Source organism: Amyelois transitella, chromosome 16, assembly GCF_032362555.1.
Source record: "Amyelois transitella isolate CPQ chromosome 16, ilAmyTran1.1, whole genome shotgun sequence".
Lineage (NCBI taxonomy): Eukaryota > Metazoa > Arthropoda > Insecta > Lepidoptera > Pyralidae > Amyelois > Amyelois transitella.
Window position 1 is genome coordinate 7,354,410 of NC_083519.1, and position 27,378 is coordinate 7,381,787.

General features: G+C 36.0%; 1 protein-coding gene across 1 annotated transcript; it reads left to right on the plus strand.

Annotated features, from left to right (window-relative positions):
• The first annotated feature begins 6,488 nt into the window (after window positions 1-6,488).
• Window positions 6,489-20,197, plus strand: LOC106129566 (uncharacterized). Its single transcript, XM_013328161.2, has 3 exons — window positions 6,489-6,571; window positions 15,376-15,505; window positions 20,031-20,197. The coding sequence occupies exons 1-3, from the start codon at window positions 6,489-6,491 to the stop codon at window positions 20,130-20,132; spliced, it is 315 nt and encodes a 104-aa protein (XP_013183615.1). The 3' UTR covers window positions 20,133-20,197.
• The last annotated feature ends 7,181 nt before the right edge of the window (window positions 20,198-27,378 follow it).

The following is a 27,378-nucleotide window of genomic DNA, read 5'->3' on the forward strand; positions in this document are numbered from 1 at the left end:
TGGCTTGGAATCCAAGCAATAACTACATTAATACTGGAAGACTGACATTTATATAAGGTTTCTCTTATTTTCAGGGTAATTGGAAAGTTATCCTTTGCATGGAAGGGTCGTTTCAAAATATCTTGGAGGCAGCTCAAAGAGTCTGAGAGGATAAGTGATTTGTCCAAATTGTGAGATAAAACAAATTGAACAGCTTCAAAGAGAGCAATGGATTCTCCAGTAAATATAGAGGATTGTGAAAGATATTTAAAACTTAGTAAAAGATTGAATTTAGGTATCCAAACTGCTGCACCAACATTAGAGTCCTGAGATAATTTGGAAGCATCCGTAAAAATGAGGGTCCAATCAGACCATTTCTCACAAATGATCCGGTTGAATATCCTATCAGCACCAGGAAGATTCTTGGATAGTCCTATGTTTAGAAGAACATTAGGTTGGAAGATGAGAGGGTGGAAGTCAATATCAAAGATAGGATTTTTGGAGAATTGGGCAACTGGGTGGGGAAGGTTATCTATTTTATCGAAGCTTTTAACCAAAGGGGGGTGATCTTTGTTAACCCAATAAGAAGAGGTATGACAATAGTCTGATAGAGAGTTAAGTATTTCTAATAAGGGATGAGAAAATAATTGGATTGTTTTGTAAAGAAATCTATCAGCTAAAAATTGTCTCCTTAATACAAGAGGAGGATCCAAACATTCAACCTGAAGGGCATTTGTTGGAGAAGATTTCATAGCACCGGTTATAATTCTGAGACATTTATGTTGAATTTTGTCTAATTTCGCCAAAGCTAATTTGTTGCATGGTTCTAATAAGAAGGCACCGTAGTCAAAATGGCTACGTACAAGGGCATTATAAATTAATTTTTGACTATAGGGGTGGGAGCCCCAGCGGACCCCAGAGAGAGACCTCATGACATTAACTCCCTTTTCAGCTTTTTGGACAACATGGTTTAAGTGAGTAACACCTGTTAGTTTGGAGTCTAAGGTAATTCCTAAAAATTTACAACTGTCTTTTTGAGGGATAGTTTCATTATTAATCGAAATAGTTAATAGGGGCAAAGATCTCTTCCGAGTAAAGACGACACAGTTTGATTTAAGCGGGGAGATAGATAATCCATGGTCTTCTAACCAGGTGTTGAGGTAAAAAAGAGCTGAATTTAAACGACGGCTAATGTCATCAAAGGAGTCCGAAGAAGCGAAAAGAACTATATCATCAGCATATTGAAGAATATTGCAAAAGCAATTGACAGACTGATCTAGGTCAGAAGTATATAAATTATACAATATGGGACTAAGTACAGAGCCCTGTGGAAGACCCTTCCAAACAGAGCGAGGGGGAAGAAGAGAACCCTGCAAACGGACAATTATGTGACGATCCATGAGCATATTACACATGATATTAATCAGCCTCACTGGAATACTCAGCTTATGCAATTTTTGCCTGAGAATAGGAAAGATCTCTTCCGAGTAAAGACGACACAGTTTGATTTAAGCGGGGAGATAGATAATCCATGGTCTTCTAACCAGGTGTTGAGGTAAAAAAGAGCTGAATTTAAACGACGGCTAATGTCATCAAAGGAGTCCGAAGAAGCGAAAAGAACTATATCATCAGCATATTGAAGAATATTGCAAAAGCAATTGACAGACTGATCTAGGTCAGAAGTATATAAATTATACAATATGGGACTAAGTACAGAGCCCTGTGGAAGACCCTTCCAAACAGAGCGAGGGGGAAGAAGAGAACCCTGCAAACGGACAATTATGTGACGATCCATGAGCATATTACACATGATATTAATCAGCCTCACTGGAATACTCAGCTTATGCAATTTTTGCCTGAGAATAGGAAGTTGAACGTTATCATATGCTGAAGTTATGTCAAGAAAAACGCCTACCACATGTTCGTTTTTAGAGAATGCCACTCTTATATGGGAGACCAGGATGCTCAGGCTGTCCAGAGTTCCCATACCTCTTCTAAAGCCAAATTGAGTATTTGGAAGTATGCCCTTTGATTCAATAAACCATTCTAATCGATTTTTGATGAGGTGTTCCATAATTTTATGTATTACCGATGAGAGGGCAATGGGTCTATAGCTGAGGGGGTCTAGAGGGTTCCTCCCTGGTTTAAGAATGGGAATAATAATTTGGTTCTTCCATGATTCTGGGACAGACCCAGACAGGAAGATATGATTTAAAATGGACAGGAGGTATAATTTGGAAGGAAGAGGAGCGTTGGTAATGAAAGAAAAGGGAATGCCGTCAATACCAGGGGAGGAATCCTTGAGACCGTCCAGAGCGGATAATAATTCTTGGAGGGAGAAGGGATCATCTAGGATGGTTGGGGAAGGACAGTTATATGAGGAGTATGGAAGTTCGTCCAAAGCAGGAGCGGTTAGAGGGGAAAGTCTATTTATAAAATCATTGAGCCAAGGTGAAGTGTCATTAGAAGAGGAGTCTTGATAAGCTGTGGCTCTTCTAAAAGATTTAATTTTCTTCCAGACACTTGAAAGAGAGGATTTGGGGGAAATGGACTCACAAAAGGACTTCCAGCCAAGGTGTTTTTTTTGGGACAATAGACGCTTAGTCTGTGCCATTGTTTTACGAACAAGTAGATAATTTGTCAAGGTGGGGTCACTATTAAAATCTTTCTCAGCTTTGTTTCTTTTCCTGATAAATTCGGAGCATTCAGAGTCCCACCATGGAGGGGAGGGAATTTTGTTGTGTGAAGCATTTTTAATTGGGATTGATTCATCTGCAGCAGAAATAACAGCAGATATGAACTCTTCATACACCTGTAAAAAGTTTTGGCTAGAGGGAGAGGGAAGGGAGGAAGTAAGAACCTTGAGGCAAGTTGAGAACTTGTCCCAGTCTGCCTTTTCGGTTTTGTATTTAAGAAGAGGAGGAAGGGGCGAAACCTTGGAAATGGATTTAATTAGTGTGGTAAGGACTGGAAAATGATCACTACCATAAGAAGTAGGTAAGACCCGCCAAAGCAATAGAGGAGCAAGTTGGGGGGATGTTAGGGTAAGGTCTGGGATACTGGCATTTTGGGACGGAGGAGACCGGCGGGTGATAGAGCCATCATTTAAAGTGCAAAGGTTTATGTTGTCAAGAAGATCAAGAAAGACAGGAAAAATTGAATCGTCAAAGGGGCAGCCCCAGAGGGTGCTACGTATGTTAAAGTCACCTAATATGATAAGGGGAGTAGGGATAGAAGATAGAATAGACTGTAGTTCCAGGACAATAGAGTGGTGAGGGTGAGGGAGGTAAACAGAAACAAAGGATATTTCTAAGGCTCTCACAGCAACAACATGGAAGGAAGAGCTGTGAGGGGGAATAGGAACTTGAGTGAAGGTGATGGATTGAGAGACTAACAAAGCGCAGCCTGCCCAACCATCATCTCTATCATCTCGAAAACAAGAGTAGTGTGGGATATGGAAGTGAGACGTGCGTTTAAGGCACGTTTCAGCAATGGCAACTATAATGGGATTGTATCTATTGATTAAGAAGACTAAATCAGGTTTCTTTTTGGATACACTCCTAGTATTCCACTGAAGAAGAACTTGGTCCATTATGTTTGGAAAGGATGGGAACGATTATTTGTTGAAGACGAGAAATGGTATTGGGCGGTAACATATCAACATCTCGTGATAAAAATTGGATAAGGGCGTCTGCTAAAATCTCAAATAGGTTATCATTTGGAGATAAAGCAGTGGAAGGGTCCTGGTGTTGGCAAGAACACGCACAACCATTGGGAAGGGAAGATTTTGGAGTTGCGGTAATTTCTCTGAGAGCCTGAATGTCATAAGACTTACCAAGCTCTGGTCTGGTTTTAGGGGAAATTGTAATCGTTTTTTTGTAAGAGGAAGACAGATTGGGGGCTGAAGAGCGGGGAGGGTTTGGTGGGCGTTGTGGAGAGGAGACTGGAGATTGGGAGGAGTAGAATTGGGAGGAAGCAGGGGTATCTGCAGCAGCAACTTGTGAAAAAGAACGTTTTTGAGGAATTTTCATTGCTGCCTCAGAGTAACTAATGTTATCGTTTGCCATGATAACTTTTATTTGTTTCTGCCTAATATGTTCGGGGCAGGATGGGTCAGTAGCAAGATGGGAATTCCCGCAGAATAAACATAATAAAGGAACATCTGAGGAGCATGAATCACCTGAGTGTTGGAATTGGCCACACCTATAGCAGCGTGGTTTGGAGCGGCACTGTTTGCTGATATGACCAAATTTACAGCAGTTCCTACATTGGATTGTGGGGAGGAGGTAGACTGATACAGGGAGAGAGGTATGGAAACAAAAAACTCTTTCCGGGAGGACATGTCCACGGAAAGTAAGGACAACAGTAGTGGTTGGGAACCAGGAAACGGAGGAGTCAGGTTTCTTTGATTTGGAGTTAAGACGTCTGGCCATTACTACCTGACCACAGTTGGGCGGAACAGAAATATTATTAATTAATTCTTCAAGAGTCCAGTCCGTAGGGATATCTCTAACAACTCCCATGCGAGAGATATTGAATCTCGGGACAGACGCAGTATATTTATTATTTGGGATTAAAGGATTTTCTAAAAAAGAATTGGCAGAGTCCCTATCTGTAAATTCGATTGAAATTTTGTTCCTGCCCATGAGTTTAAGTCCCCCAGATTTGATACCACTGACAGAATTTTGATGCAGAAATTGAGCAAATTTAAGCAGCTTAATAGATAGACCCGCAGAAGGATCGGGTTCCATCCTCGTAACATATACGATAAACGGAGCATCGTCTTCGTCGGTATATTTAATGATAGAGTCCGGTTCAAAACCCGGACGATGAAAAACAGATTGGATTGAGTCCGATGGGGGAGAAGTTTTTTTTGGTTCCGATTCTATTGCAGATTCGGCAGGTCGCTTAGAAGGGCGAGGCGTAGAGGATTTCTTCCTGAAAGAAGAACTCGTACCTCCCCAGTCTGGGGGGCCTTCTTCGTCACCCAACTCCATCACGGAGTGATGGAGTAGGTGCGAATTACAACTAAATAACTTACTTACCTTATTGTGTTCTGTATCCACAACCGAGTAAAGGATGAAATGGGAAGAGAACAAATAAGGAAAACAATAAATATCGCGATTTGACGAAAATACGTGTGTCAACCAACGAGATGACTGGCAGAATCCTCGTCGAACGATCGTATAACTGAGATGAGAATGAAAACAAACACGCTTTTGTCAATGTCAGTGTTAGCCAGCTGTCAAATCAAACTTTTATAGTGTTGCGATAGTTTCATTGATTATCGATTCGAGAGTTAACCTTTGAAATCATTTTGGCCTAATGAAACAATCAATCGACAGACTTAATAACACAATCTATTCCATGAACTGTAGCATCGTATGCAAAAACTATCGACAGCTCATTCTTCTGTGTCCTGAAAATTAATTGACATGGCATGGCATGACGATTTATTGTTATTTGGTGTTTATTAATTAAGTTTCGGAACAACTAAAACTTTGGTGAAAGAATCGCATCAATAAACAAAAAACTGCCTGAGATGTAACGAGGTATTTAATGCAACATATTATTTGGGCTAGTCCAACACGGCCCTTATAAATTACAAAACCCTTCTTTTAAGACAGCAATAAGGTTTCTTGTTCGCATCATGAACCTTGTGCAGCTACAAACTAGCAACCTGTTCCTATTTGAATCTCAATTGTATCATTAAACCAATCAGTTGAACGTGGCCTATCATTCTTTTTAAGACTGTTGGCTCTGTCTACCCCGCAAGGGATATAGACGCGACTGTATGTATGTATGTTAATTAATACTTAAATGTATTTAACATACTTGTATTTTATGGTTCGTATATCCGGCACCAAATAGAAAAAAGAATAGGACCACTCCATCACTCTCCCATGGATGTCGTAAAAGGCGACTAAGGGGTAGGCTTATAAACTTGAAATTCTTCGTTTAGGCGATGGGCTAGCAACCTATCACTATTAGAATCTCAATTCTATCTTAAAGCCAAATAGCTGAACGTGGCCTATCAGTCTTTACAAGACTGTTAGCTCTGTCTACCCCACAAGGGATATAGACGTGATTATATGTATGTATGTATGTTGTATTTTATCATGTTATTAACTAATTTATATTGTTTTAAGACTTTGTCTTCACTTAACAATTACACTTAAAAACAAAAAACTTAAAAACTCTATTGACACATCACGTGTAAACACTTTACAATTTTTATCTAAATCAGACCAGCGGTTCAAAAGTTATCGCGTTACGAACAGACAAATATATTAAAAATATATTTTCGCGCCAGGCCTAACTCGCCGGGCAATAAAGTCTGTACTCACATCACTAATGTTTTTAAATCTGGAATAATTAATAGTCAAAGTTTTTCAAATTTAAAGAGAACCTATTTTAATAAATTATTAATAAAAAATCAGTTTTCATCTTATCACTTTCAAGTTGCTTTTTGTTATTTTAGTTACGTTTGAGTATCTTTATACCTCGAAATGGCTGATGCTGATGATATGGAGGTGGTTCCTGATGTACTGGAAGAGGCTGGTGTCCTGGAGGCCGATGTCGGGGCACGATTGTAAGTCGTAATGTCTTGTTACTTATGTACCTAACCAACGTGTTGATATGATGGCAATAGCATGAGGTAGAGATATCTACCAAGTTATGGGGTTAAATCAGTGAGTTTTACGAAAAAAAACTGGATATAAGTACCCTCCGTAGTACTTGGTAGATCATATGTGGGCTATATGTAAGGAACCTTTCTCGCTGGCAAATAAAATGCTGAGTTTCGATTATGACGTCTATTTTTTCCAACACCAGTACAAAAGCAAGCAAGAAAAAGAGTTGCCATCCTACAAAAATATTAACAAAAATACTTTGCAGTTATTGGTAGCAACAAGAACTCCGTCCAATAATTGGGTCCTATGATCTAATGTTCTTACGAACTAAATCCAAAGGGTCATTCTTTGGTTTTGGTTACCTTGATTAATAGATAAAATATTGTAGGTATAGCATCGATGTGACGCGATGGGAAACTATCTTTGTCGTCTTTGTTGTTCTTATGTATTTATTGTAAGGCTGTTTGCTAATAAGTACAATCGAGTCCCTTGATCCCGCAATACGACGATGGGGCGCGTCATGCCGTAAGTCCCGACTTACGACGCCGTGCTCCGTCCGTATCGTCATAGGAAGGGACCTAAGGCCTTCGGCGCGCCATTGGAGAGAAATGCAACTATTTATTTGTAACTGTAAATGTTTAATTAACTTACACAAGTATATATACTTCCTGCACGTTTTCTCACTTTAGGAATGTATAGGTACACTCGTTTGATGTTATTACCTAGACAGGTATAGGGTAGACAGAGCAAATAGTCTTGAAAATACTGAATGGCCACATTCAGCTATTTGGCTTAATGATAGAATTGAGATTCAAATAGTGACAGGTTGTTATTACCAGCACATAAAAACCCCTTCATAAAAATTGCATAGGTAGTTAGCCTAAGTGAGCATTTGTGATGACCTTAATAATGTACGTGGATGACTCGTTGCGTGAAAACTTTAGAAAAAACTGCATTGCATAGTTATTCAGCTACAGAATTTAATTAAGAAAAGCATCGGATATGTTAATTATATAATACTTTAAAGAGCCTTGAAGGTACAATAGGTGAACTTTATGCTTTAGCATTCTCTACCAGTCAATCTTTAGAGTAAATTGTAGTCTCTAGTATTATAGGTACTTCACGCATGCTTGTCCGTTTCGGGTTCTCTTGATCTAATGTTTCGCCAGGACATTCCTGATTTGTTCAGGTGATATATTTAGGTACCGCTGAAGCTTTAAAATGGTAGAATATTATAATGGGAAAATTTGATTATCGTTGGAGGGAGAGGAAGTTTTTTTTCATCAGACTTTAAACTATGCACCAAATTAATTGAAAGTGGATTTGTTTAGCTATTCGGTTCTGAATAACAAATTTCGCTTCGAAGGGAGGGAGTCCCCAAAGATTGTCAAACGTTATTGGCGATAAAGCTAACAAACCATTGTTTACAGACGCAAAACGCTTTTTTAGTGCAGTAATTAAAAGTCACACTACAGCAGAATTGAATAAATAAACCGAATAAACCGATAGCTATTGCGATTGTTGCCAATATTGCGTTCGTGCAATAGAATACTCGACACAATGGTGCACACACAGGGTAGGATTTAGAGCCGTGATTTTTTTTATTGTATTCTACTTCCTCTCGGTTGCGTCCTCATCTCTTCCGAGATCAGCCGGGGTGTTCTCATGAAGGATTACGATCCCGTATTGGGTAATTTATATTTTGCTAGGAATTCTGACCTAACCCATACTGGGACACTGTTATGCATCCAGTTGCCTGAACGTGCAAGTTTCCTTACTATGGTTTCTTTCGTCGTGAGAGTTAGTCACCAAATGAATGACCTTATTTCAGAAAAGAGGCGTTGGTGCATTGCAGTAAAGATTCTTTATTACTAAACACGCGTAAGATTTTGATTTTGTTAGTCATTACGAACGAAGACTATAGTACATTCGCGACGAAGGACTGAGATTATCATTTCTGTAACACACCATGGCAAATTTGCAATATTTGATTAGGTATAACTAGTGAGTCAACTTTCAGTTACAGAAATTATGCTCAGTTCATTGAGTTAATAACTACTGCACAGAATTAATAATATTAAGACTTTAATCCACCTCCTTAATCTAGCTCTGTTCGAGAATGGAAAGGATCGGAAATGTCTGAAAGATGTTTACTTTTATAGGTACACCTTTCTATACCGAATCAAAACCTAGTTGTTGAATAATTTACCCTAACTCACACATTTAGTAATCTGAGGTAGGCATGACAATTGTAGAAGATATCGCTATATAAGTTGTTTGTACTTCTACACAAGTTACCTATGTAAACAAAGATAGTAAACTATGATAGTCATAGTGGGGTGACAAGTTTTGTAAATGAATCTGATATTGCGTACGTGCAAAAAAAAAATTGCGAGATCAAAATTAACTTGTAAGATATTAAAGTTATTTCCAATAATCCGCAGACAAATATCAATGAAAACTAGTTGATCAAACGACAGTAAGAGAATGATGATTCGCAAGGAAATCCCACAACAATATATAGAAAAGCAAAGCGCTACCCTACAATTTACATTTGGTTGGACGATATATTTATTCATCCCTCCTTTTCACAATATAACTCGCATTCATTCATCAAACGCACAATAACCTTTCAGCAAAAACATAACTCAAACTTTCGTGCTAAATTGTTTTATGCTTTTTTTTAACGAATATCTCTTATAACTTAACACAAAGATGGTTTAAGCACCTTAGAAATTCTTATGCAAGCGAAGCATATACTTAGAGCAAATTTTTAGTATTAAAATCGGTCCTTCAGTTTATTATCAATAAAACATAATAGTAGTAATTATTACAACTTTACCAACAACCTCCCACTACAATGCTGGATTAATTTGAAGTTGGAATTGTCCACAGAAGAAATATCAACATTTACTGCGAATCCATTTGTTAATTGTTTGCATTGCATTGCATGAGAAAAAGCAAAATGGCAGTGCACTCTCAAGTTGGGAGAGTCCAGATCAATGTGATTTTTTTACTGTCTGAAACCTAATGGCCAATTATTTGCAAGTCTAATGGCTAGTCAGTTTTTCAACTAGAAGGCGTCATTATAGATTTTGCACAGACTATTTTTGAAAGCGAAAGTTAAATGCACAAATATTGGCATTGGAAATCCAGTAGATTTTCGAATGCGTATTTAAAATAATTACATGAAAATTGTGTGATTTGTGATTTTTTATAAACCTTTAAAATGACGAACAAAATGTGTTCAATAAAATAAGTAGAGTTGTGATTCTGTCGACTTGAATATAAACGAAAACATGAATTGTTTCCAGTTTCCATAATGAATGAAAAGCGAAAATGTTTTAAAATTTCAGTTGGAAGGTCGCAACCTGAGGATTCTCACATAAATATACTTTTGCATTCGAAACAGAAAATGGAAGGAATCAAATGAATTGAGAAATCAAAAACATCTCATTTACAATCTATGTAGGTACTTAATATCTTCAGGGCAAAAAAGGCGCGGTACATTGCACGGAGAAGGATATAATATAGGATATATTTAGGCTTGGAATAAAATTAGCCAAACCTTAGTATACACATGCAATAGATACATTTTAATTGAAAGAGAACCTACGTTTGTGTGTTATGTGAACAAATTAAAACCGCACATGCAAAATTGGACTATCTTTGCTTCCTTCCCTTCAACAAAACATTCGCTCAATCACGGTGTTTCATTTGTATCTTTGTCTTCTTCTTTCTTCCGAATTTACTCCCGATTTCACCTTCCCCTCTGGAGAGGAGCTCCTGGTGCGCTTTGCAATATGACCTTAAATTTTGTAAGTTATGTTTTTACAGAAAGAACCTCCCGTCTGATGTCCGTTATGTTTGGAACCACCTAACGCACCAAGTTACCTATACTTGTACTAAGTAATGTATATAACTCAGAAAAAGACACGTTAGAACAACGCTGAGAGAAGGTAAGATAACCTGTGCCTCCTTATGAATCAAGCATGTAAATCTGGCACCTTTACGATTTGACCACCGACTTCGTTCTATTTATAATTATGATATGAGTGTTAGTGTCAGATGTGAGCTTGTTCTTGTTGTAATTTGAATACTTAATATACTAGCTGCAACCCGAGGCATCGCTTCCGTAAAAAAATCGGGTTAAAAAGTACCTACTTGTTATTTTAGATTATACATCCCTTCAAACTTTCCCATTTAGAAGTGATTAAGGATTGCAACATGTTTGAGGGAACGTACCTACATTATGACGCACGTAATCCTTCCTCGTCTGTTTTCGGTATGATTACTTGAAAGTGTAATGGATGAGAGCCACACGAAATATAATTTACTTGCGTAAGACATGAATGTAATTAATTTATTTACATCTGATGACAAAGAGCGTTGTATCAGTACATCAGTACTTTATTATAATATTCGTGTCTGTGTATAAAACATGTAGGCGTGGGATTGCAGATACTCGATCAGGTGGCTCATGGCTCTGTATTTATGTCATATCTTGTCTCTCTTTCTATTTCAAATTTTTAGGTTATTTTTGGAAAGCGTCTGAGACTATAGGGATGCTTTGATGAACCAACTAATCAACAAGTATTAACGATGGTGATAAGCCTCATGCCTCTTTGATATAGTAGATAGGTAAAACTCTTTATTGCACCATAAGAGGAAAACATACAAAACAACATAAAACAGAATTAGTAGATATTATTATAATCTCTTTTTTATTAGGCCTTGAAAAAGCTCTTTACAGTCACAGACAGAGAGAGAGAGAATACATCTCTCTTATATTCACCGTTTCTATTTTACGTATTTTCGGTATGTGAACTTTCCCGCTTTAATTAATCCGAGTAATTTGTCCAAAAAACGGATAGTTGAAATTTCTAGTGAGGGTATTTTTAGCAGCTTCAATAGGTATTTATTTCTCGTTATCACAAAGACTAGACCAGTTGACTGTTTACATGTTTGAATACGTGTGAAAAATAAACCGATAGTTACAAATGGTTTCATTTCCGTGGAAATTGAAAATAAACAATTTAGTAGGTTTAAGCAGGTTTCTAAATGTTTTATTGATATCGCTTCAGAACTTTCCGAGAACATATATAGTACATATGAAGTGTTTATCCCTTACAGTCTCCTTCTCCCTCCTCAATTCCGGTTACATCCTCACCTCTTTGGAGAGGAGTCCATGGTGCGCCAGTCCATGACCCTGGATTGGGTAAATCAATATTTTACACGAAGCGACTCCCATCTTTTTACGTCGTCGCTGCGGTCTACCCTGCGCCTATCTTCACAGTCCGAGAGCTCTACAACGTTACAATCTGACCTCTGAAACCTTTGCAGGAGAACCTTATCAATATTGGATCATGATTACATATCCAGTTGCCTCAATATGCCGGTTTCCTCACGATAATTTCACTCACTCGCAGCGGCATTGGATAGCACTCAAACTAATGCTCATAAGTTAGTAGAGTCATTGGTGTATTGGTTTCAACTTGTGCATCCAGGCACATCGCGCATTTTTTTTTAGTTTGAAGAACTTTATTTCCTCACAAAGAATTAACAATTCACTTACTGAGATACTTACAATATACATAAGTATAGCAAGACAGCGAGCGTATATAAAACAAAAATTAAAATAAGGAACTATGTAGGGTAGGAGTCACAAAAATCTGCGTCGACTGCTAGTTCCGCATCGGGCAACCACGGATCTAAATATCACAGAGCGTGATTGTTTGCGTAACTGGGGCACCTGATTGATTCTACCTCCGACGCTCTAAACTATAACACACATCAAGTCTTTATCCCTTACAAATAGAGCCAATAGTTACTAGGCTTAGTCATGTTTAACTGGATTGGGACTCAGATTCAGCATTTTCAGACTTCATTTCAGCATATGTATATATACATTTACTTAATCACTAAGGGATATCCCTTGTAAGGAAGACAGAGTTAACAGTCTTGACTAGACTGGTAGGCTATATTCAATGTTCGGCTCAAGATGGAATTGAGATTGATTCTTTTCCTTAGTTGCCTTCTAAGTCATCCTTGGGATAGATTACGAGTGATCCTATTTTAAACTAGTAGGTATCACACGGCACCATACATCATTTCAGAGAACAAATAAATGTTATCTGTGATACCGAACGTGTGTGCGTTTGTCCTGTTTGTATCACGCCATGTCAACATGGCTACACAAGCTCACTCTCCGCCTTTGTGTTTTTCATTATGGCCTTTGTTATCTGTATTGTACAGAACAAATGGTCTATTTGCAAAGTCTGATGATATTCTTACCCTTGCCTAAAATACAATTTTGCTTGTCGGGTTTAATCTCGTAGATGTATTACTCCCGAAAGTGAAATCTCATGTGACAGACAGCAAGTATTAGGTACGAGATACAAAAATAATCTCAGCTTTTCTAGTAGGCACTAGGTGGCATCGTGAGTAAAAAGTGTTAATCAGTATGGATCAGTCACTAAGCATTAAATACCTACAGTTCCGTACAAAACGCGACTTAATTTTAAAAGTGATATAGTCAACCCTTGGCTGAAAAGAACACCAAATAAAATAAAACAAAAAATCGGGTGTGACTCACCCACAGGTATCCCGCTGTTTCGGTCATACTAGTTTTTCACCTAGGAGAGAGAAACAATTACAAACAAATACTTTTGAATTCGCAGTATGACTAACGCGACATAAATATCTTTGTAGTACCTAATACTGGAATGAATAAATAAATCAAAGTATAAACAAATCGTCTATTTTATATGGCAGATGACCATAAAATTTTTAACACGCATAAATTTATTTAGTCACATCATATAAAGTATCATTTCATAGTACGTACTTAAGCTGATCGTACATGTAATTCGGAATCTCCGTTCCATACACCTACATCGTAAAAGGTCACGGGTGTAAGGATTATTTGTGAGGCAATTAGTACAAGCAACGGTGGGGGAATGGATCGCCAGAGATTGGAGGAAAATCCGATAAATTGTACTTGGCGGAGTCATCCCGGTGAAGTTCGTACCTCGCTCGGCTCGGCAGTGTAGCCAACTCCTCGGTAGATCTACAGTTTTTCGAAATCATCATAGTTTTTAACCTTTTAAAGAAATTTTACGTTTCTTAATTGTAGTGCATACATATTACGTCTTTTAATAAGACTGTTAGCTCTGTCTACCCCGTATGGGATATACGGGGTAGACAGAGCTAACAGTCTTAAAAAGACTGCTAGACCACGTTCAGGTGTTTGGCTTCATGATAGAATTGAGATTCAAATAGTGAAAGGTTGCTAGTCCATCGCCTAAATGCAGAATAAAGTTTATAGTCCTATCTCTTAGTCGCCTTTTACGACATCTATGGAAACGAGATCGAGTGGTCATATTCTTTTTGTTATTAGTGCCGGGAACCACACGGCACATAATAGTAAAAATACTCATTCGACAAAGAATTTCATGGATTAAATGACCAAATAAAAAGTACATTAGTATAGTTTTCAAAGAAGACATTCAGTTTTTTACAGTTTTTGAAAGCTGACCTACAGTTTGACATGACATTGGAGTTGGCAACACTGACCCCTGTATTAGGATGTTTGTTATTTAGTATTAAGCTGGTGCTTTTAGCAGAGGGTCAGAAGTTGAGTAATACTTACTTCGTTAACTTATCGGGTGTTCACTAACTTTAGTATAGAATAGTTGATGTTATGATGTCACAAGATTATTAGAAGGACCTTTGACTAAACTTATTAACAACGTCGCCGAATTTCAAATAAATTTATCTGTTTATTTGAACGCGCTGAAATGGAATGAAAAAGTATGCAGAAACAATTAAATTATCTCTCTTAAGAGATAATACAATATCTCTCTAGAGAGATAATTTAATAAATTAATTTAATTTAAGAACTTTAACCAAATTATAGCAAATTAGAAAATACTACCAACTTTGAAATATTTAAATGAATGAGGAGAGGAAATAGAAAAGAAGATGAAGAACATGATATCTCTATATCATGTTGAGAGGATGAATGAAAGCAGTCTAAGCAGTAGCAACAGTTAATAAATACTTTTTCAAGAATTCCGTTTTGTAGCGCATTCACATACAGCGATATCCAATAAAGCTTTCCAGATTGTGAAATTCTGAGAATACTCAAACTGTGTCATCTTTTCGAACATGTTTCAATGTGTATTTAGAAGGAAAACTTTGCAAGAATTGAAAACTCCAGTTGTATGTGGCCTACTTATAGTTTGTTACTAAGCAGGTTTTTCTCGAACTCCGAAAAAAAGTGAAAACCCTTTATTACTTCGTTAAGCGTTTCGTTAAGCGTGGGAATTTGAGGAAAGTTAATTTAGTTGGCTAGTATAGTTAAGTAAGTAAGTAGTAGTCTTATACTACTAAGTTTAGAAGAAGACTACAATAGCTTTTTCGCAGTAACCTAGAAAAGAATACAGGTTTTTCGCAAATCCCACGGGATCCACTGGGATAAAATCCGTACCATATTTTTTTTCAGACTCTTAATTATATATACCTACGTCAAATTTCAAAAAGTTTGGTTCAGTAGATAACTTGTGAAGATACAAGAAATAAACAAACTTTCTTTCGCATTTATAATATTAGTTAGGATAAGTCAGAATTCTTTCCTTTTACGTTACTTTCAATACTTACTTACATTTTTTTTAAGTATTGCCGAAGATAAGCCCTTACAAACAAACAATCAAAGTTACTTTTCAACTTTATTTAATTTGTATATGTTGATGTTTTTCTATAGTGACCAGCAACTGGCGAACATTGACCCCAAGCTCAAGGTGGACATGGATCCGTTCGCCCATCGGGAGCTGCGTCCGGAGATGATGTTCATCCGGGAAGAACTGAGACAAGCCAAGTTTCAGACGTTAGCGGTAAGCGCTGCCTTTAAGTAGTTTGTTTGTTATTTATGATTTTATTAGCTGTCCCGGCAAACGTTGTTTTGCATTTTGTGGGTTTGAAAAATATATGTTGGCCGATTCTTAGACCAACTATGCTCACAAAATTTCATGAGAATCGGTCAAGCCGTTTCGTAATGAGGACGGGAATGAACATTGTGACACGAGAACTTTATATATAAGATTAGCACAAAATAAACTGAAATCACAGAATAATGTTGTACCTACAAGATGCTTTAGAATTATAACAGATAAGGAATTTGGCCGTATTTTTTTCATCAAGTAGAGACAGAAACATGAAAACTTATTTATCTATACTTAAGGAAGCAATTTTTTTAAATTTTTACATTAAATTTTCATTAAGTCAGTTAATCAATAAATAAAAGTTCTAGTTCTGTGAGCGCCGAGTGTGCAAAAAGGTCTCTCAATTATGTAAATTTATTCTGAATTTCTGCGCCTCAGTCTAAGTGCCGAATTCGGGATTGGTTGCAGGTGTTATGAATTTGATTTGAATATTGATTTTAGATTACCTACTAAAGATTGATTAATACAAATTTACACAACGGTCTTATACAACAAGTGTACAGTTAAATGATTAGCCATTAAAGACTCAAAATAATAAAAACAACTGCCCAACGTTTACTCCGTTAGGATTCTCACCTTACTTTCTAATTCACAAATTAAAATAATTCTAAAACCTTCGAAATGTTCTCTAGATAGGATGAAGATCGTTAAATAATCACTACATCCTGTTGACTAAGAGCCTATCCCACAAAACCTATTCCCGTAGGTTTTGCGATAAATATAAAAAATAAATAAATTGTACTCAGCCTACTTATTTATACAAGTACGTTTAAACTGGTGTGAAATTGACACGATGTTTACACGGTAAACATGAAACAAAATTATTCCCCAAGGCCATTCACGGATGAAGTTCAAAATCTACGGCACTCGTAAAAAATAACATCAAATGACCCGTTGTTACCGAACAAGAAATGCTATTAAAACTTTTACTACGACAGATTATAAATATTTTCAGCGGTCAGACTATAAAAACATGTTTTAGTACCGTCCTAAAATGTTGTTTTATGTTTGTAAGAACTATTGTGTAGTGTATTTTGAAATGCTTCCTTCATAATTTAGATCTTACAGAAAAACTTAGACGTGGATAAAGTTAACGAAGTTACTACAGAGATACAACTTAAGTTCTAAGGAGAATAAACCTAAAGTGCTTTTCTTGAAAATAAAGTTCATATTCAATCTTGAAAATGCCTTTCGTGAATCAAATTATATGTACCTAAAAATAAAAGGTCACAATTTATTCACAGATTTTTTTTTAACTGATTTGCCTTGCTTATAAGCTATGGTTTTTAATTTCTCGTCTCCTGTTTCTATCGTGGACTAATTTGGAACTAAAAAGCTTCTGTTAAATTCCGATTCAAGAATTTTCTGTTCTAAAAATTCTTATTATCTGGATCAGGCCGTCAAGTAAGGATATTTATGGCCTTTTTAGCAATGCAGATCACGATCTGATATGACGACATCATTTTGTCATTACACTTATCAAGTAATAATTTTAGAACTCAAATTTCTATTATATTTTAAAAATTTATAAATTATTTTGAAAGATTTTCTATATGCATTGCTGAAAATTTCATCAGTGGCGAATCCAAGCAAATATGCTAGTATAGCTTAGGTAAACACAAAATTGAAATACTATAATAAGTCAGTTAATTTATATTCACGTATTAAAATAATAAATATACTTTAAAATGAACGAACATCATCTTTTTAAAATCGTCAGAAAAATCTATGTCGATTTGGCTGGAAACTGTCTCATTATCTTAGAATTTTCATTAATATTCTGAAAGAATAAGTAAATCTGAGCAATAGGTCCCTTTTTCCATTAATTAATGAAGTTTTCATTCATAAAAATTCACAGCGCGGACGCCATTTTCCTGGAGATCATTGCGCTGTCTGCGGTTAATTAAAGTACTTAATCTAATTTCTAACTAAGAAGGTTATAATATTCCATGTCGTTCCCTGATATTAAGTATTTAATACCAGTAGGTAATTTCAGAAGTTGTTAAATTCATTATGATTATGATATGACTTGATCTTTGTGTTGGGGAAATTAAAAGATATTTAATTTTTCATATATTTATGAAAATCGAGCTGAATATTAACATACTCGTATAAATCAAGCCTATTTATTACGAACTGCTTTGACCCGCAGCTTCGCCCACGTTAATTTAGCGCCACCTATAATAGAATATAGGGCTTTCGCAAATTTCATGGGATTTACCGAAATGAAAGATACCCTATGTGCTTCTCCAGACTCTTTATTATACGCGAAATTTTAAGAAGATTGGTTCAGTAGAAAACGCGTCAAGTGCTAACAAACTTACTTTCACATTTTTAATATTATTTGGGATTACTATTTATTTTCCGTAGAAAGATTTGGTTAAGAAAGTGAAAAGTCGGAAAGTGTATATCAGCCCACTAAACTATTGCTGTCTCGTTTGACTTTATAATAAAAAGCGAAACAGCGATAGTTATTTCGCTTGTTCACATTTCAGATATATTAGTTGTTGGAGGCAACTAATATCTATCAATTCTATTTAAACCAAGAAGAGTATAAAGTGGTATTTTTTACACATTTATGGTAAAAACTATTACGCTTAATCTATATGCAACCTACCCAAAACTCTAAATAAATAATTTACGTTTTACAAGCCGAGCAGTTTTTCTTTTGGTGATACATCGTTATTTCTTGGGAAATATCTCCCTGCGGTATGCGAGTTTCAGGTGTGGGTGAATAAAATATTGACAATATTTATGCTGCGGTCCGTTTAATGGCTTCCAAACGGTAACGGGATAGGAAAACTGTTGAGTCAAGCTAAGTTATGTCGTCACGGGTATGATATTTTCGCGCTTTTTATGAACGGCTGAATTTACCTCGCTAAATTTAAAAAAACTAACATTATTATTATTACTTACCTTTGTCCAAACTAATATTATAAACAATGTATGTTTGTATGTGTGATTTGTTTTCACGGCTGGATTGATTTGAATGCCATTTTTGTGTGTAATTAATCATTTATCTAAAATACTTTGTTCTCAGAATTCCCACGGGAACAGAAAAAATGGAAATTTTAGTTTACTGCGGACAAGTAGGGAGTTATTATAAACCCTATCGTTATGCGGAGGCGGTAATGAATGTCAGCTATAAATGGCAACATTTCATTATCTTTCTAAAATATGCAATGTTTACAGAAAGTATCAACGTAAGGACAACAAACAACGTAATTTTGTTTCGGCTGTTATTATTAGATAGCTTTACATATTTGGCAGTTAAGTTCATAAGTCGTGTGTGAGGTCTGTTTATGTTTGACAACTTAAAAGCTCCGTTCTTATGCGGCACCGGAACAAGCTCTTGCCGGCGTTCCCTGAAATGGAAGTACCTACGGGACGTTTTTGTGATTTGTAGGGTTATTAGGATGAGTTGGTAATGTAGGGATAGGATTTTTTAAGTGGCCATTTGGGGTATAACGAGTGTTGACATATTTTACGTAAAAACATATAATTTCAGGTTTGTCATGAAATTGTTTGAAAAATTAATCTAGCTATTTTTCCGGGGGTTTGTTTGGGGGAATGTCGAACCTCACAAGTTTCTAAGCTTTATTTTTGATAGGATCGGAATTAGTTGAGGTTATGACTGAAATATGAAGTAACATTTTTGTGTATAGTACTGAGGCGAAGTAGTTTCATACACTGGCAGAAAGTTTCGACAGTGACACGCAAACGGAATACCATGAGATTTGAGTTTACAATTATTAGTTTTAAAGTGTATCTTGCGGCTTAGTTGATGGTTGGGGAGAATCTCTGAGATACAGCTGCTTAGAATAATACCAATATTAGCGAATAAATTACTTTTTAACGCACTGTATACTTCTAAGTTTGTATTAAGTGACACACAAAAATGACACATAAAGTACATTTGTCGTCAATTTTTTTAAGCGTTACTTTTCCTTGAACCGCCCAACAGCTTGAAAATAATTACATACATATATTTATTTAAACTTTATGCACGTAAAATGTAAACCAGGTGAACTAGTCACGTCTATATCCCTGGCGTCTATATAATGTTCAGCTGTTTGGCTTAATGATTGAAATAGTGACAACTTGCTAGCCCATCGCCTAAATAAAGAATTCCAAGTTTATAAAAAAAATAATGCTTACAATTTGGAGTATGAAATAAAATATGAATATCTGCATTATTGCTAGCGATTTTAGACAGAAAATAGTGAAGAGAAAAATATACGATGCCGAAAACCGGACAAAGTAGAGAGTGAAAAGTTAGAAGGCGGACCCCGGGCCCCGCAAGCACTTTAATGGATAACGCAACCAGGAATACGCAAAGATGTGGGAGAGAGAGAGAGAGAGTGAGAGACAGAATGATAATATGAGATTCCACAAAATAACTGTTTGACTTTTCAAGGTCCGTCGTGCCGCCCTGAAAAATTTGCTGTTGAAGGATTTCATGCAGGAAGATTGCGAGTTGAAGAATATCGGCCTCTCATATGCTCCCCCTGATCCATAGAGCTATAAACTCAAATGGGAACATTGCTTTTATTTACTTATGTTTACCTAAATACGTTTATTAAATTTGTGTAGCGCTTTTTAACTGTAAGTATTCTTAAAAGACCATGAGTTTTATTCCCACTCACAAATATACAAAAAAGAGGAATCCTACATTTCAGTAGTTCGATTATTAGCCCGATTGACAGGACAAAGGCCTTTCGATGACTTAAAATACAACATGTTTAAATAAAACTTACGCCGACTAAAAATTTGAGCATGATATCGTTTTACTCACAACGTAACTGACAAAAGGGAAAAATTCCTTTAGTCACGTTTTATTTCTAGGAATTTAAAAGATACGTGCCGCTCTGCAGATTCTATATTTTCACCTAAATGGCTGAAACTAGTCGCCCGGGGGATTCCCCTGCTCAATTGCGGTTAGTCTCTTGTCACTCGTTATCTCACAAACCTTCATAACACACAGTATTTTGATTTTCTTCAACAGAAATTGTACACTCGAAATTTAACCCTAAACTTAAGTAAATAAAAATGGTTTTGTCAGTGTCATTGAATGTGGAATAATCAATAGGCTTTTTTTTTTGTTGATTCGACATTTCTTTATGGTGCAATTAATTTTGATGTGGTTATCACTGTCGGTTAAGGTAATTTATTATTGAAGGTTATTTCGTTAATACTACCTACTCCGCCGAATTCAATATAGGTGGTAACATAACAGACTATGTGATTGTCGGCATAAGTACCTATATGAATCATTCTGCCTTAGAGTCGGTTAGTCAAGTAAATACACGAGGCGACTTTCGTCTCATCTCCGTGGTATCGTAAAAAGAGAAACTTAACCCACCGTGATGTAAATATAATTCTTTATTTACTTTAACCTAGTGCATCACAATGCACTGAAGTTACACACACACAAACACGCTAAAGTGCACTGATTCGCCTCTTACGGTCTCCACGGAAAAGAGATCGAGTCAGAGATCAGCTATAAGGAATATTCCTTATAGCTGGCACCCTTCTCGGCCACATTGTGCCGATTTGTACCGCAAAATATTTAATTAAATAGTACACCTTATATTACATTTCATTGTCTAACTCGTAACTGGCGTTTATAAATAAATGATACATTCCACCACTCCATAACCACACAAACATTTCCGCACATCAGAAGCACATTAAAAATTTGTAAATTTCGATCATTAAAAATTACAGACCGCGTGATTTACGTAATTTTCATTTAATCATCATAAAAGCTGGGTGTAATGTTAATTTGTTTTAACTGCCCGAGCACATTACATCCGCATTACCCGGGTATAACACCGGGCAGCCGCGAATTTATGGACCGGGGAGAGCAGGTAATAATAAATCAATTAGAGAAGTTATATCTCTGAGTTTTTTTACATGCTACAGGCATTGATTCTAATATTTACAAAAAGAAAATAATAAAAAATGAGTAAAACAACAGATATGTTGGGTTTTTGTAAATTGTTTGAAAATCAAGAACAAAAATAATAAAATATGTCTATGAAGTAATAGGTTTTAAGTTAACCCGTCTATAAAAATTCAAAAGTGACAACCCCTTGTGGCATTATGTCCAACTGTTGTACATTTTACGTACATGAAGTTTAAATAATTAAATAAAACTCCCCAACCTGGTCGAATCACAACAAAATGCACCAAAAAACTGGTAGAAGTTTTAATTAAGTAAGGTAGTATACACACTTCCACCGCATTTCGTTTTCATAAAATATAGTAGGTACTATAGTTCTTATATTAACAACGAAAAGTGGAAAAATTTCGTGTCGATAGTAGGCATGCTACGCCGTAGATAAACTACGTCGTAGGCATGCTATACCATAGAAAAGCTACGTCGTAGGCATCCTACGCCGTAGACAAGCTACGAAGCTACTTTGTAGGTACGCTACGCCGTAGGCAAGCTACACGGTAGATTAAGCTACGCTGTTGATAAGTTGAAGCTTGTCTATGGGAAACGTAAGAAATTATGAAAATTATAAGGCAAGCTACATCTTAAATGAGGGTTACATAATATATGGCATTAAACAATGTAAGTAGACTATATCAGTCAAACATAGAAACCGCAATAATACTTGTACCCGCATTTTGGAAGGTCATTGCTTGAATAAGCTATTTGTAAGCACTACTATGTACCTACATAGTAATAATTTCGAAGGTTCTAGGCCTAAAGGTGTATACACAGTTCTAAGTTTTACGACCTTTCAGTTAAATGCTAAGTTTTTTGACCCTACTACTAATAAACTTAGTTATTAAACGAGCCTCCTTTTGTTTTAGAGACTTTATGCTATACAAATGTTAACAGAATTACGAGACAAAATATTTTTAGCACTTTTTTATTTACACAGAGCCTATACAAATAGAAATCCATTGCCGTGTTTGTGAAGGATAGCAGTTCAGTGCGGTGTGTCCTGAATTACTTGTCCGTATTTTTATGATCACCAAGCAGTTATTACAACATTTTTATATCTACATACATACCCCACATAAAATCTTTTTATAAAGCAGACAGAGCCAACGGTCACATGGAAAAGTTATGGTCACGTGCAACTGTAGGCCTAATGACGGGACCGACAAAAAGTGATGGGTTCCTTAGTATGTATGTAAGAAACCGCAAGAAATTTTATGCACCGAGGTAGAAATATAAGGCCATCGCCTAAAAGAAGAATACCAAGTTTATTTGTCTTGATTGACTTTTTCAATCGGCGCGGGAAGAGTAGCGACAATTGCTTTTTCATCATTACGAGACCAGCAAGGAAGTTTTATAAGTACTTTGATATCTTTATGTATAAAAACGAATCGCCAAATGTGTTAGTAATCGCAAAACTCGAGAATTCAGCAATTTTTTTTGCTAACGATTTTGTTAAGGCTCAGGTTCGTATGGAGAAAAAACGTAAAAATAACAAGGAAAATAATAAAAATAACTTTCTTCCCTCTGCTCGGAAAAAGGCTGTCTTAACACGTCCATTGCTAATGTTCTTAAAGAAAGGTTTTTAAATCGGATTATAAATGCCGGACATATGCCGTAAGTACATAAAACGCCTTTCTTGAAGTCAGTTAAAAACTCTTATGATGTACGACTCAGTGATAGCATTTCTTGCGGTTTCTTACATATAAACTCTCCTCTTTCCCGGAGGGGTAGGCAGAGACTACATCATTCCACTTGCTATGATGTCTGCATACTTCATCCTACCGAGGCTCTTCCTGAAGATAGTAACATAGAAAAGTGTCATGGTACCTTTACCTGGGTAGCTTTTAACAGGTACTCTTACCACTCGACCATCTCTCACAAAACTACAACGAGCCATTCCAGCTCACGTCCAAGCGTAGCAAAAGTTCTAGAACTTTAGTCTTTATGAACGGACGGGTACTTTGTTGGGGACTATTTGAATGTAAATCAGACGCCACCCTTTCGGTGTTCGGAAAACTTTGCACTTTATTACAGGGGCTTCCGATATGTTCTTTTATAATATCAATTCTGGTTGCTACTCGTATGTGGAACAGGAAAAGTGTTAGTTTATAAAGACTATAAGACATTTCTCTTCTAAGAATTTTGGTATATTTAATTCGCATGAGTGAAACATTTTTGATTCTTTATTATATTTTACTACGTAACTAAGAGTAGTTCAGACTTTTTACTTTTTATGAAAAAATTATCAATGACAAACATTGGCATTTAAACTGTTTAGCAACCCCCGTATTAATTACAAAGATCTATGCAAGCAGTTCATTTTATATACCTATCTTGTCTTCTTGGTATAACGAAACTATAAGATTTTTGTATTTACCTTTTGAAAGAATAACTCCAAAAACTCCAATATCGGAACTAGTGGGATAGACGGAGCATTTCTATGAATTGGCACTCTTATAGCTGAAAGCGTTCTCAATGAAAACGGGTTTTTGTTAATTTTAATATTTTTATACAAAAAGCAAATACATGTTCGTTCATTAGCTATTATTAACGCTATAATCGCGAGTGAGAAATATAAGGGACACTTATTTTTAATTTAACAGAAGCATTCCACATTTATTTTAATACGTACCAAAAATACAGAAATTATAAGTAGGTATGCATTTTGGTGAAATATTCAAATAATAGTTGTCTTAAAAAAATGGGTTCCAACCTGAGTTTCAAACTGCTGTTTCTATTTTTTACATCACACAAAAATTATGGAGCTGTACCTATTTAGATCAAATTCGCATCATTCGAAGTAATAAGGGTAAGTTTACTTTTATTTGTGAAATTCCAACCGCAGCGATATGCTAGTATTTCCTCTAATGTTAGTTCAGAAATTATATTAAGTTTGCGAAATGTAGTTGGGAATTAGCACAGTGCTAACTTGAACTTCGGAGCAAATCACGTACACGCTTTGTATGATTGATTGTATGGGTTCAGCCCATGTTCCGCTACTCGCTCATGTTTGCATGAAAGGGTTCCAAAAAGTTTAACTATGATGCGGTATGTTACACAAGATCCTGTCTAACTTGAAATGTGTGTGATTTCCCCCTACATTAACTGCGAGTGGTTGAGGTGATAAAGTTTAAATTAAAACCCAACTTTAAGTACGTACGTATGTAGATAAACATCATGGCTTTTTATCTTTTCTTTTCATAGAGTTAAGAATAATATTATTTCCGATTTCACACCATACACTCTTTTTTTATTTGACTAACATATCATCGTGGATGATTATATTAAAAATCTTTAAATATCTTATATTTAAAATTCTCGTGTCACAATGTTTGTCTCGTACTCCTCCGAAACAGCTTTACCGATTTTAACCAAATTTTGCATGCATATTCAGTAGGTCTGAGAATCGGCTAACATCTATTTTTCATACCCCTAAGTTTTTTTAACTAGAGTAAAAAAAATATTTATATGGCAAAACAACGTTTGCCGGGACAGCTAGTATGTATATAAACGAGGCCACTGACTCAATGACTTATCATCGCAAAGCGTAAATCACTAGGTCTAGAAATTGAACGTAGGTTTTTTATGTGGTCTAGGGGTGCACTACGAGAGGATTTCACATAAATACCGCGAAGATAAATTTAGCTAGGTTTTTACATTACACGCAGGCGAAGCCGATGGCTTTTCCTAGTTATACGTAAACATAAATAAAATCGCGCCTCTTTCCCATCATTTTATCGCTTTTGCCATAAATGTGGAACTTTCTTCATGCAAGCTCGTCGGTTTTGGGTACTCTTGACCTTTGGCCAGAAAGTCTCCAATTTGGTCCGATCTCTAATTTAAACTAAACATAAAACATTAATCCTAGTTAGCACCGGTATGACAATACTAACTTCTCTACGATCTCATTGCGCCGATGATAGATGACGTCACTACTGTGATAAATGACGTCACATCAAATGAGCCAAGGAACCATTGTTTTCGAAGATCCTTGGTTTTGATTTATTCGTGTGAATTGTATCTGATGGGCAATGCCAATAACTGAGATTGAATCTGAAATAAATGGCGATGTGTTACAAGCTAAATTGACATATTGGGTTTTGAAGTGGTTTAGTTCATTTTGTACCTATCTAAAATTACAATTGACAGGAATTTCGGGAATTCCTATTCCTAGCGAATTAAAATACAAAGGCGAAATTAGTTTCACGCGGATGAAGTCGCGGTTGTATTCTAGGATCACAGGATCCTGAAGATTTTTCAATGTCTAATCAGTTATGATATCTTCTAACGTCCTAAGATTGATTGTTAAATAACTTTGGCATATATACCTACATTTTTACGAAATCAGGGAAAAGTGGAGAATGGGTGATTTATAAGTATTGTCCTATTGAATAGTACGCCAAAATATTGAGCTTTCCATGGAAAATTTCACTATAATTCTACAATATGGAAAATATGTTCCAGACACAGTGTGCAATATGATTGTCACTCACATAATTCGTGCTTTATTTGTCCAGAATCTTAAGCCACAATCTTTACCTTAGCAATATTATTTTTTTTTTGGTTAAGACCCTTTGGATAAAACATCCTCCAGTCATAGTCGGTGGTGTTTTTAGTGTTGTCAATGCTGGAATAAATTGGGAAGTGTTATTGCAAAGTACTATGAATAATAGTCTTTTTGTTACAAGCTTTATTATGCTTTTAATAAAAAAATTCCGCATAAAAATATTTGTTCGTCTTCATTTTTAAAACTGAGAACGGCTTTGCCTACGTCAATTTTTAACTAGTCAATTTATTAACGGGAACAGCATTTTTCCCGTTTAATGTGTGCGGAAACCTTTATCAAGATTGTTCTAATGATAAATAATATATAGCGTAAAGAGGTGCAAAACAAAAACTTTCTTTCATAATATATATATATGTATGAGTAGTATGGATTGAAAATAATTTAAAAACTTTATTATATGTTTATCAATTAATAAAGGTACTAACACTTCTATTCATTAAAGGTCTTCCGATATCACTGTCTCAATTAGAACTCGATTCTCCGTCCTTTGTAATTTAAGCACCAACAATAAAAGGAGCTATTGGTCTTTATTCTAAATGTCCGTTTGATATTACCGGTTCCGCGAATCCGGGGGTGAGTTTATTTCTTTGATTAACAATAAAGTAATTGAAAAAGGACATTTCTAATACAAATACGAAACTAATTATTTGCGGTAGATAGAAAACGAGCTTACACGGCGTTTCTCTGCCAGATTGAATCAGAAATGAGGAGATCAGTAGGCAAAAGAAAAATAAATATACATAGCAGATCGGGTTAGCAAACTGAAGTAGCGATGGGCAGGCCACATTTCTTGATGGCGATAGGGCCTAAAAGTTCATGGAGACGTACCGGAAAGCGCAGCGTTGGCCGCAGGCTGCCTCTAATCATCGGGGGAGGTCTAATCAATCAGCAGTGGACGTTCGTTGAGATGATCATGATGATGATGATGAGAAAACTAGAATATAATTGAAAAGTGTTCACGTAGCAATGTTGGTAAAATTGTTGTTTTTTTTTACTATTTTCTATGTAAGCATGTATAATATAAGCAAGAATTGTGGTAAGTGGAAAGATGTAGTCCATGCCTACTCCTCAAAGGAGGCTTGGTTTAATGTATGTGTGTATGTATATTCTTTGTACAGACTTGAACTTCTAAAGTTTTAATTCAGGTACCTAAATAGATATTATAAGGCCTTGTAAACGTTTTATCAGTTTAAATTCTACTCGTATGTAACTGGATCACGTTGTCTTTAAAGCTCGCAC